The sequence below is a fragment of the Antechinus flavipes genome, chromosome 2, assembly GCF_016432865.1.
Source record: "Antechinus flavipes isolate AdamAnt ecotype Samford, QLD, Australia chromosome 2, AdamAnt_v2, whole genome shotgun sequence".
Classification (NCBI taxonomy): domain Eukaryota; kingdom Metazoa; phylum Chordata; class Mammalia; order Dasyuromorphia; family Dasyuridae; genus Antechinus; species Antechinus flavipes.
This window is the reverse complement of record NC_067399.1, coordinates 399,173,907-399,187,024: the sequence shown is the minus strand read 5'-3', so window position 1 is coordinate 399,187,024 and position 13,118 is coordinate 399,173,907. Positions and strand designations below refer to the sequence as shown.

Genomic DNA, 13,118 nt, shown 5'->3' with positions numbered 1-13,118 from the left:
TTTCTCTGGCATTACAGTTTAACATGTATTGTACTACTTGTCATCTGGGGGAAGGGGGGAAAAACTGGAACACAAGGTTTTGCAAAGGGCTAATGTTAAAGAATTGTCCACGCATATGCTTCGAAAAATAAAAAGCTTTAATTAAAAAAAACACAATTGACCGAATTTTTTTTTTTTTTTGGTGAGGCAAGTGGGATTAAATGACTTGCCTAGGGTCATACAGTTAGTGAGTGTTAAGTGTCTGAGGCCAAATTTGAACTCAGATCCTCCTGATTTCAGGGCCAGTGCTCTATCCAGTGCACCATTTAGCTGCCTCAGTACCTTTAAAACTAAAAGAAAAGATCTACAATAATTTTTTTCCTTTTTTTTATTATAGCTTTTTACTTACAAGACATATGCATGAGCAATTTTTCAACATTTATCCTTGCAAAACCTTCTGTTCCAACTTTTCCCCTCCTTCCTTCCAACTCTTCCCCTAGATGACAGGTAGTCCAATACATGTTAAATATGTTAAAAGTATATGCTAAATGCAATTTATGTATTCATATTTATACAGTTATCTTGCTGCACAAGAAAAATCGGATTTAGAAATAAGGTAAAAATAACCTGAAAAGGAAAACAAAAATGCAAGTGGACAATAACAGAAGGAATGGAAATGCTATGTTGTGGTCCATACTCATTTCCCATAGTTCTTTTGCTGGGTGTAGCTGGTTCTCTTCATTATTGAACAACTGGAACTGATTTGGTTCATCTAATGGTTGAAGAGAGCCATGTCCATCAGATTGATCATCATATAGTATTGTTGTTGAAGTGTATAATGAAGATCTGCAATAACTAATGAGGTAAAAGTTTGGCATCCCAAATCTATAAAGAACTGAAACATATAGAAAAGATAAATTACACATATATCTTTTGTGAAGCAATGTTCAAAGGATAGAAACAGATCAGTTTACAAAAGGAAGAAATAGAAACCATTAATCCTCATATGAAAAAAAAGGTCTCAAACCCCCAAATAATGAGAATTGCAAATCAAGGTAAATATAAGAAGCCATCTTTCATCCAATAGAAATGGCAAAAAACCCCATCTATAATCCAATGTTGGTAGAGCTAGGGAAACAGATACTCTGCTACACTGCTGGTGGGTCTGCAGACTGATGCAAAGATTGTAGAGTAATGTGTAAATATGTAGTGAGTCACAAAACTGATTGTACTTTATGAACCACAGATTTTATTGTCTGATTTCTACTCTAAAAATATCATAAAAAGAAATCAAGTAGCAGATAAATCATCTGCATTTCTATATATCATCACCAAGAATCAAAAGAAACTGAAATATCCTTAGAAAAAATACTTGTATAAAGAAAAAATATTCATAGATGCTCTATTTATGGTAACAAAGAACAAGAAACAGACTGTATGTCTAACAACTAGAAAATGGCTAATTAAATCAGGACCTGTTAATTAATAAAATATACTGCCTTATCAACCAGAAAAATATTAAGGATACATGGCAATATGGAAACACTTATGCAAAGACATGTAAAATAAAATCCAAAGAATTAACATTGTAAACATACTATTTATAATTGCAATGAAAAGGAAAGGAAGAACCCTGGAAGAAAAGGAAAGGAGGGAAGAAGAGAAGGCAAAGAGGGAAGAAAAAAAGACAAGAACCAATGAAGAAAGGATGAGGATGAAAGAAACTATATCCAAAGTACTATGTAGATTTCAAAGAAGGAATTGAACCAAGCTTTTATCTTTGCTTGTCAGTCATTTGTTAATTATTTGGTTATGTCTTATTTGGTTAAGATTTGTAAAACCTTGTTTTGTATTTTTAGAGGTTTATTTTAAAGGCTAATTTGATGATACTTTAAAAAAGACATACTTGATAAATTTAGGATCATCTTGCTGGAGAAACCTGTAGCAGAAACAAGGCATCTATTTACCCCTTAACAATGAATTAAAGATATACTTGAGATAAATATATTAGAATGATAATTTCTGCTATTGACTACTCTGTTTAGACAAATACTTTGATATTGAAAAACTCACAATTATTCTGTTGGTATGGATGAGCATTACAACTTTGCTATTTATAATTCTGTGTTGATAAGTACTTTGGTATTGATAGTTAAGGTGGATACTGTCAAAGAATGTATTGTACATAAACCCTGGAAGGTATATGATGTCATCTGAAGGTAGCTAGTAAAAATGTAGCACTAGTCTAAAAGGTATTTAAACCCTGGCACTAAGATTAATAAATAGAGATTGCAAAGCATATCTTCCCCCTGGCCTCAGATATTCATTCACTCTCAGTATTCACTGGAGCTGGACTCCAAAACATTGATGTGCATATTCCTTATAATGGTACAAATCACAATTCATCTACATCTTCTTATCCTGTGGGACCCCATTCATATTTTTCCTTAGTCTTTCATAGTGATGTCTACCTGACATTGCGAGGATCTTCCTCTAGATCTCCTGATTTTGCAAGGATAGCAATCAAACATATAGGTTATCTATCAGTTATACATCAATGCTGCTACATGACTGAGCTATCTCCTTCTCTAGTCATATGTCTCTGGGATCATAGGAATATACTTCAAATTGAATGAGATTTAAATTCATCATCCTCCAGCAATTCTTCACATGATTTGTGGATAAACTGCCTCTCTCCTGCCAAGCCTGTGCCATTCCAATGAGTTTGGTTACCTGTATCTATAACTGGTTACAGACGAGGGCATTCATTCCTTGACTTACTGTCACATCACTGTTTGAAAAAACAAAAACCAGAAAGACTTTGTTCCGGGGGGGAGGGGAAGAGACATTAAAATATTAAATGTATTAATAAATTAATTATGATACTTTAAAATCCTAGGGACAATCTAGTCTGCTTTCTTCTGCCTGTTTTGAATACAAGATACTGACTGCTGAACATCTGACTTGTTGTCCATGGAACATCTTCCAAAAGACAAGATCTCTAAGATATCTGTTCAGAGTCTACACAACAAGTATTCTTCATCTAAGTTTGTCCTGTGTGCATCATTAAGTCTTTTTAAATTTCTAAAAAGATATTATTTTTAGCATTTAAAAATCTTTTGTGTTCCAAATTCTTTTCTTTCTTGCAGTTTTTCTTGCACTCATTGAGAAGGTAAGCAATAAATCAATTATACCCATGCAAAGTCACGGAAAACAATTTCTTATTAGCCATATCACCAAAAAAAGAAAAAGAAAGTGAAAAAATTATACTTTACTATAGTTCATCACTAATCTCTCTGGAGGTAGAAAGTAATGAGTTCTTTTTTATCATGAGTCCTTTGCAATTCTCTTGGATCATTGTATTAATCAAGAGTAGCTAGGTCTTTCAGTTGATTATCCTCACAATACTGCTGTTACTGGGTACAATGTTCTTTGGGTTCTGCTCACTTTATTTTGCATCAGTTTATACATGCCTTCCCAGATATCTCTGAAATCACCCTGCTCATCATTTCTTACAACACAATCATGTGAAGCAATTTGTTGAGTCATTCACCAATTGAGGGCATCCCTTCGATTTCCAATTCTCTGCAACCACAGAGTTGCCATAAATATTTTTGTACATATAGGTCCTTTTCTTTTTTTTAAAAAAAAGTCTCTTTCAGATACACACCTGGTAATGTTTGGCTGGATCAAAGGATATGCACAAGTTTTTAGCCTCTTAGACAGTTTTGTTCTTCAGAATGGATATGATGTAATACAGCAATGATTTTTGTAGTCTCCTGATTTTAGGGGAGCTTCTGTTGTAACAATAAGTCAGTAAATCCTAAATCTTCTGGTTTTGGAGTCTGCCTCAGGAAACTCCCACAACCAATCTGCTTTTCAATAGACCACTCCTCAATTCATTGCTGAATGATAATCTTGTCAGTAGGAACCAAGTTCCACAGTTACTCCTCAGTTCATTGCTGACTGTCAGACTGATAATCTGTTGGTCAATGATAACCAAATTCCAGAGACCACTCCTCTGGGCCACAGAATTAGCATGTCAATGATAGAAAGCTGGATAAAGAGGTCTCCTCTCTCTTAGGACTTTGCTATTTTCTTTTGGAATTCAGCCCAAACTTTTGGGGTCCCTTCCCAACCTCAAAAATTGGACCAGTTCACAACTCTCCCAATATTGCATTAATATATCTATTTTTCCATATCCTCTCCAACACGTCACTAATTTTTTCTATTGTTTGTCAATCTGATAAGTGTAATATTGTTTTAATTTGCATTTATCTAATCAATAATGATTTATAGCATTTTTATATGATTACAGATACCTTTGATTTCTTCTACTGCCTGTTTATATTCTTTGACTATTGTTGTGCCACAGTTCCCTTTTAATGTCCTGACCCAGTTTCCCTAATTGTCCTATTCAGTTACTCTGCCTCAGGTTATAACCATTCCCTCTTAATGTTTGATAGGATAAAGGTCTTATATCTTAGACCTTAGGCTATACTTATTCCCTCTTAATGTTTGATGGGATAAAGGTCTTTATCCATTTTAGACACCATTAGAATATCAGGAGCCTCTCTAGAACCTCCCATTATGTCATCCTAGGTGCCTCCCCCCATTAGGTCATCCCTATCCAGGTACCTCCCCTATTATGTCATTGTTCTTGTTACCCTATAAAAGAATCTTGTATCTGACATTCATTGCTGGATTCTTTGAGCCGATAGTCTCATTCAGCCCTGGGACCAAATCATGGATCCATTTGATCCCAGTAAATCTGTTCCTTTTAAATAAATTATTAAATTGTTCTCTAATTGCTATCTTGCTCAATTTCTCCAGCATTACACTATCAACTGGAGAATGGCTTATATTTTTAGGAATTTGATTCAATTCTCTATTTGAAAAATGAAGCCTTTATCAGAGAAATCTGCTGTAAACTTTTCTTATGGTGCTTATTTCTCTCTCTCTCTCTCTCTCTCTCTCTCCCCCTCTCTCCAAAATCTATTTTGTTTTCTACTATTGCCTCCATTAATCCGCCCTCTGTTTTATTATCCCTTCCTCTTTCTTATCCCCTTTTCCTCATACTTCCCTCTTAAGATAGATTTCTATACCCAATGAAGTGTGCATACACACACACACACACACACACACACACACATACACACACACACACACTTCTTCCTGCTCTACAGCTCTTCCTTCTATAGTTCTTTTATGTAAAATAATTTTTTCCATTTTTCCTCTTCCTTCTCCCTTTTTCCAGTGCATGTCTTTCTCCCTTTTAAAAGAACATCACAAAATAAATGGCTCACATATATGATCTCTATGTATTATGTGCATTTTTGTTGGAAAGGTTATTCCTGGTTGTAGTCCTAGCTCCTTAGCTGGTATTATATTCCAAATTCTCTGTTTTTTTTAAGGAAGAAACTAATAAATCCTGTGTGATTCTGATGTGGCTTGACAATATTTGAATTTTTTTTTATGGCTACTTGCACTATTTTCTAGTTGACGTGAGAGAGTTGGAATTTGGTTATAATATTCCTGGGAGTTTTCATTTTGGTGTCCCTTTCAGGAGGTAATCTGTAGATTCTCTCAATTTCTATTTTATTCTCTGGATTTAAAATATTGGGGTAGTTTTCCTTTATAATACCTTGAAATATTATATCAAGACTCTTTTTTGATATGGTTTTCAGATTTTTTAATAACTCTTAAATTATCTGTCTTTAATCAATTTTGCTAGTCAGTTCTTGTCCCAATGAAATATTTCACATTTTATTTTTCTATTCTTTTGACTTTCTTTTCCCAATTTTCCTCTATCATTTTTATCTCTAATACTTCCAAGAATTTTTGTTGGGTTTCTGTCCAATATGCATTATTTTTTTCCCCTTTTTAATGCTTTGTTTGTAATTGTTTTCATGTTGTTGTCTTCTAAGTCTTTTGGTTTTCCCTGCCACTGTAGATTTTTATGATCAGGTTCTTTTTTTATTTGGTCATTTTCTCATTTACTTCTTGACTTTAAATTTTATATTAAAATTGAGTTCTGCCTATTTAACATGTAAAAGACTGCTTGCCATCTGGGGGAGGGAGTGGAGGGAGGGAAGGGAAAAATCGGAACAGAAGTGAGTGCAAGGGATAATGCTGTAAAAAATTAACTTGGTATGGGTTCTGTCAATAAAAAGTTATTTAAAAAAAAAATTGAGTTCTGCTTATTTAGGACTGAGGAAACATCAGGCTTTTTTGTGTTGCTCTTTTCAGAGTTGGAGAATCTACAAGTTTTTATTGCTTCCAAGATGGTGTAATCCTGGGAGAAATGTGGTCACTCCTCTCCTTATCTGCTCTTTGATCTTTATTCAGGAAGGACCCTTACTTCTCTCCAACAGCAAGCACTAGTGCTCTCTGCCCTGTAACTGTGACCAGGGATCCTACTCCCTTGTGGCTGATCATCAGCACTCTTCTCTACCCTGGAATTATGACCCAGAATTGTAAATGGGCAAGACAGTTGTCAAATAGTGTTTGGTCCAGCAACCAATGTCAGCTCCAGATCTTCTGTAATTTCTGATGAATTCTCCAACCCCTTTACCATCTCTGGGCTGAGGGCTCCTAAAGCTGTTGCTGTTGTAACTACCTCCAAGGCTGATGTTGCCAACATGACTGCTCTGGGCTGGTACCCACACTGCTGTCACAGACATCTCCTAAGTTTTCTCAGGCTGATCTTTTCTTGCCTCTGCTATTTCAAAATTTGATTTGAAGTATTATTTTAAATTAGTCTGGAGGGGAGTGTTGGGAGAGTTTAACTGAACTGCTTTATACTGCCATTTTAGGCCAAACTCTTTGGATGATTAGGAATGTGAGGGATTCATAAGCTTGTCTGGGGATTGATTCTGACCCAGGGCTTGATATAATCAGCATATCGACAATCAAAAGCATCTGGAGGGCCACATTATCTATTGGGAATCTCTTTTTCCACCTACTTATATGTAGAAAATCTTTCAAGACAGAAGAAAATTTATGGTGAAAATAATCTGTTTATCTTATGATTTACTTAATATTAATAATCAGAGGGCTATCAAATAAAGCTATCTCTGTTATTATATCTTTTAAGGAAGGACTCTTGTGTGATTGAATCATATGTACAGGAAATACCTCGAAGCATTTTGCTCTATCAAATCAAATGTGTTTTAAAGTCAATAAATAGACAAGCATTTTGGCTTATGTTTTCTACAGTTTTCAATCAATTATATGTCTGTAAAGATATGGTCTGTTATGGAATATTATTTTAAAAACCTGCTATCTGTTCTCTTCTCAAACCTTCACCAAGGATCCTAATTGTGTAGAGAATATTTTGTTAAAGATTTTGTACAGGTAAAGGCAATTAGAGGATAATAAATTAAGAAATAAGGCTGTTAAAGAGGTTATCAATATTATTCTAAGGATAATGGCAGGAAACAGAATTCAGAGGAAGATTCTAAGCCAGATGTTAAATTCGTTAAAACAGCTGAGAGAATGACCCAGAAGTAGATAGATAACAGCAATAAAGGAACAGAGGAATTTATAAATGGAGAGAATGAACTTTTGAAAGAGGAGGAGAAAAGGCCATTGAGGGATAATGGTGAATAAATGATCTACAAGTGGCAGTGAGAACTAGGTAACATCCTTATTTCTTTTCTTGACCCTACCAGTTCTAAAGGAAATAGAAAAAAGAGGGGACCAACAAGCAGTTAAGATAGTTGCAAGGGATTAATAGCTTAAGATTTCTGTTAAATGAAAAATCAGAAAGAATTTTAATTGAAAAATTGAAAGACATGAGGGAAGAGCTTATGGATAGGTAGAAAGCACAGTAGAATAAGCTAGGCAATAACTGAACTGGATAGGATGTAACAGAGAGGAAGAGTGAAAGCCAGGTACCAAATTCATTGAAAAAGCTAGGAGAATAATTTGAAAGCATGTAGTTGAGAACAACAAAAGCATAAAAAGAAATGAAGGAAGGAGAGAGATGATTAGAATAGGAATAAATGATCTTAGTGTAGGTAGTATAGACATGATGCTTACATGAAATAATAATTCAAGAATCTGCTAAAATCAAATTGTCTATCAATTTAATACTCTGAAGTTAAATGAGACTAATTAAAAATGTGGAACAGATTCTAGAAAAATTCAGCTTCTCTCTATTCTAAAACAATAAAATTAAGGCTTACAACTTATATTTATCTATTCATATAGATGTACATATAGAAGAATAACTTGTTAAACACACAAATACACCCATGCAAAAGAATCAAATATTAAACTTACCTTAGAGACTGGACCAATTTAAAAAAAAAAAATCGAATACACATAAGTGCAACTGTTTTGAAGAATTTGAAGAAGATTTTACCTATATTGGACCACTAGGTGGTGTACTAGATAGACTGCTAGACCTAGAATAAAGACTGAACTAAGTTCAAATTTAACCTCAGATACTCACTAGCGGTGTAAGCCCCATTTAAATCCAATTCACTTGCATGTCATGGCATCACTTCCCTGATATCACTGTTTTCTTTTAGAATGGCGGATAAACGATGACTCTGAGCAAATCACTTAACTCTGGCTACTTCAGTTTCCTTATCTATAACATGAGCTGGAGAAGGGAACAATGAACCACTCCAGTATCTTTGCCATGAAAATCCCAAATGGTCTTATGAAAAATCAGACATGCCTGTAAAATGACTGAACAACATTACCTAAGTCAATATTAATTTCAACTAGGGTAGTCAACATATTATGCGCGTATTGTGGACCCGTGTATGTATGTATGTATGTATGTATGCGTGTATATATATATATATTATACACACACACACACACACACACACACACACACACACACACACATATATATAGAATATTTCCGTAACACTTCAAAAAAATTTAGTAGTTAAACTATTTGATCTCAAGTTGTATACTGTGGTTCTAAAACTTAGTTTGAACATATTTAAGATAATGATAATATTCAGAATATTTATTTCAGAATAAATTCAGAAATTTCAGAATACTAAGAATACTTAGAAAGTTATTTCCAGTCAGGCATTATTTGCTGGACAAAGAAAGTTTTATAATATTTCTTGACATTTCATATTAAACTTAGTCTCACTCACCAACAGACTTGTCTGCCATGCCCACATCTCTAGAGGTCCAACGACAAAACCCACAAGCCAAGTAATAGGCTTTCTTCATGGTGGTCTTGGCTGGGTCATCAGGAAGCTGTGTGGGAATACTTGTAGCTCGAGTAGAAAGAGTATGCATACAGCCAGGACAGTCAAAACAGTTAGCACATCTATTAAGAGAGAGAATACAGAAATATGGCTGGAGTTTGCTGTTACAAAAATATTTTTTCTGTTGTCCCTTGTTCTTTGTGACAGCAAATCTAATCAGATTTAAGAGACCTACATATTTACTAATTATCATTCATTTTCATAAAGGTTAAAAGGACTTTCATACTGGAAGAGTAAGATAAGAGGTAATAAAATAACTTGAAAGTTCTGAGAAATTTTGCAAAGAAATGTATGTTCACTGTATCAAAGGACAAAGAAGACATTATAAAATGAAAATGTGGAGGATTTAATTTAAAATTTATAAAGTACTACTTGGGTTTCATGTATTAGACTAGGCTTTGGGATATAAATACAAAAAAAAAAAAAAGAAAACAATGCTTACTCACAAATAGCTATCCTCTAAAGAGTAAACATAATGTGTATGTATATTGGTATATATATAAAATAAATACAAGGTAATTAGGGATAGAGATCACTAGCAATTGGGGAAAACAGGAAAGGCATTTTGTAGAAGATAGTGATTAAGATACATTTTGAAACAAATGAGGGATTCTATGAGGTGAATATGAGGAGGAAATATATTCCAAACATAGGAGAAAGACCATGTAAAATCATAGGCATGGGAGATGGAGTACTATAATGAAGAACAGAGAAAAGGCCAGTTTGGTTGGACTATGATACAGGAAGGAGAATAAAGCATAATGAGACTAGAAAGTCGGTTGGGGCCAGACAGTGAAAGGTTTTAAAAGCTAAACAGAGGAATTTACATTTTAGCCTGGAGGCAATAAATAGCCACTGGAATTAACTGAGGAGTGATATGGTTAGATTTACATAAAGGAAAATCATTATCAGCTGTATGTAAGATAGATGTAAGATGGGAGAAATTTAAGGCAGGTGGACCAATCAGAAAATCATTTCAATAGTTGAGGTGAGAGATTATGAAGGCCTGAACTAAAGTAGTGGCAACATAAGTAGACAGAAGGTATCAGACGTGAGAGATGTGGTTAAAATAGAAATGGAAAGATTTGGCAACCAATTAGATACACAGAAAGAAGGGCTGCTGTTAATAAGGTTGCAAACCTGAAAGATGGAAAGAATGGTGTTTTTTTTTTTGATAATAGTATAGTTTGTTGGGTTTGCAAAGAAAAATAATAGGTTATTTTGGATATGTATCTAGGATTATCTAGTTTGCAATATCTAATACACAGGCAGGTGATTCAAGACTGAAACTGTGGAGAGAAATCAAAGTTAGACACATAGATTCATTGAGTCATCTACAAAGAGGTGATAATTAAACCAACGAAAGCTGATGAAGTCACCAAGAAAGTGTAGAGAGAAAAGGTAGTCTAGTACAGCCTGGAGAACATCCACAGTTAAGGAGATAACAAAAGTGATTCAAGGTCTCTCCACAATCTTACTTCACTTCTCCTTTCCATCTGTACCTCATACTACCCACTGCCACACAAGCCCTGCTCAGCCACACTGAACTACATATAGTCTTCCGTGCAGATTTTTGTCTCAGTGTTTTGGCGTGTGTGTGTCCCATTCCTAATCAGCTGGGATAGTGAAAAAAAAGTGCTGGTATTCTAAAATAGCTGAGTCCTAATCCTGCCAGGGAAGCTACAAGCTATATGATTTTGGGCCAGTTATTTAATTAATCTCTTCGTGCATCACTTTACTCATCTGTAAAATGAGGGATTAAACTTACTGGCTTCTAGAGTCCATCCTACAACAGTTATCACTCCTCTGTTCCCACCTTAACCTGCTAAAATCCTATGGATCCTCTACCTATTTCACTTGGTAGTTGGAAGAAAGCACTTTGTAAACTGCCAAGTGCTAGGTAAATGTGAGCTATCATTACTTGTTGGGATGCAGTTCAAAATCTTTATGTTCCATTTTTTAAAATGCCATAAAGCCTTAAACCCAAGTAGGAAATTACTAGGCTTTGAAAAAAGCCTTAGGATTTTACTGGCTAAACATCAAGGAGCCACTGCAGGGTTTTGATCACAGAATCATAGATCTAAACCTTGAAGGGACCTCAGAGGAGAATTAGCCCAATGCTTTCATTTTGCAGATAAGAAAGTGGAAGTCCTGGAAAATAAAGTGATCTGTCTGATGTCACAAAGTAGTAAGCATTAGAATAAAGATCTGGATTCATGTCCTCTATGTCCAGTCAGCTTTCATTCCAACCTAAATGTGCTAACTTTACATCAGTTCAGATAAATCTGCAGGTTTTCTTAAAATCTGCTCATTATTTCTTATAGCACAGCAATATTCTATCACAATCATGTATCACAACTTTTTTTAGCTATTCTCCAATTGAAGACCATTCTCTTAATTTTTAATTTTTTGCCACCATAAAAAAGAGCTGCTATAAATGTTTTTGTTAAAGTGTGAAGGGAGAATGAATAGGGCAAACTGCAGCCTGGAAGTTAGGTAGGGGACTGTTGAGCATGTCCTTATATGGCAGAACTGCGGGTTTAAAAAGAAGACAAAGATAATGCAGAACTAGAATCCATGGCATTGGGCAAGTGACTGGATGGTTTTGATTCTTACAAAAGTGCTAAGTCACTGGAATTGATAGGCACTCCGGGAGATTCACAAGTCCAGGAGATTCACAAGTCAGGAAGGACAAGCCCATTAACCCACAAGCCTACACTCAGATTCATTTCATATATATCACCTTTCTGCTGACTGGAGGCTGGGGCGTCAGAGTTGAGCTAGAGGCTTCAGAAGCTGGAAGAGCTAAAGGACTAGCAACAAGAGCTCTTGGAAACAAGGAAAGAGATAGGCCTCTAAGAAAGCTAACTGGGCTATTTTGGAAGAGACAATAAAGGACTGGACTTTAATTCCTGGCTGCATTTGAGGTGATTATTACTTTGAACTGAAACGAAGGCTGCCTCCAGAAGCCCTCCAGGAAATCTGCTTCCAGAGAATGATTATACTTGAGAGAAGAGAACATTATACTGGATGAAGGAGTGTGAGGGGAGTATTAAGAATAAAACTAGGATTTGAAATCAACATTGCATTTGCATAGAAAGAATGCTTACAATGGAATAAAGATAGAATAAATGAAAAGAACACTTCAGGAAAACTATCAGCATAACTGACAATATCAGTAACAAAAATCATATGATATCAATAGATGCAGAAAAAATCTTTGAGAAAAGAGAATACCCATTCCTATTCCTATTAAAAACAATAAAAAGCATAGGAATCAATGGAAACTTTCTTAAAATGATAAGTAGTATCTATCTAAAACTATAAGCAAGCATTATCTATAATGGTGATAAACTTGAAGCTTTCTCAACAAGATCAGTAGTGAAACATGAATGTCCATTATCACCACTAGACATTGTGACAGAAATAAATGCAAGCTGTAGCAATAAGATAAGAAAAAGAAATTGAAAAAATAAATTTTCACTCTTTGCAGATGACATGATGGTATACTTAAATAATCCTAGAAAATCAACTAAAATAATTGAAACAACATATTTGGCAAAATTATGGATTGTATAATAAACCCACAAAAATCATTAGTATTTCTATATACTAGCAATAAAAATCATCAGGAAAAGACAGAAATAAAAATTCCATTTAATGTAACTGTAGACAATATAAAGTATTTGGGAATCTACCTGCCGAGACAAATCCAAAACTATATGAACTCAATTATAAAACATTTCACATAAATAGACACATCTAAACAACTGAAGAGAAAGTAATTGCTCATGGTTCAAACAAGGCAATATAGTAAAAATGACAATTCTACCTAAGCTAATTTATTTATTCAATGCCATATCAACCAAATTACTAAAGAATTGTTTTACAGAG

At 34.6% G+C, this 13,118-nt stretch overlaps 1 protein-coding gene across 2 annotated transcripts in view; it reads right to left on the bottom strand.

The window, feature by feature from the left end:
• The window catches only part of DCTN4 (dynactin subunit 4), a 51,608-nt gene that overhangs the window by 24,085 nt on the left and 14,405 nt on the right, over positions 1-13,118 (bottom strand). For both annotated transcript variants that reach the window (XM_051978702.1, XM_051978703.1), the window contains exon 3: positions 9,108-9,286. In XM_051978702.1, the coding sequence (XP_051834662.1) occupies positions 9,108-9,286 (179 nt within the window). The remainder of the gene's footprint in view (positions 1-9,107; positions 9,287-13,118) is intronic.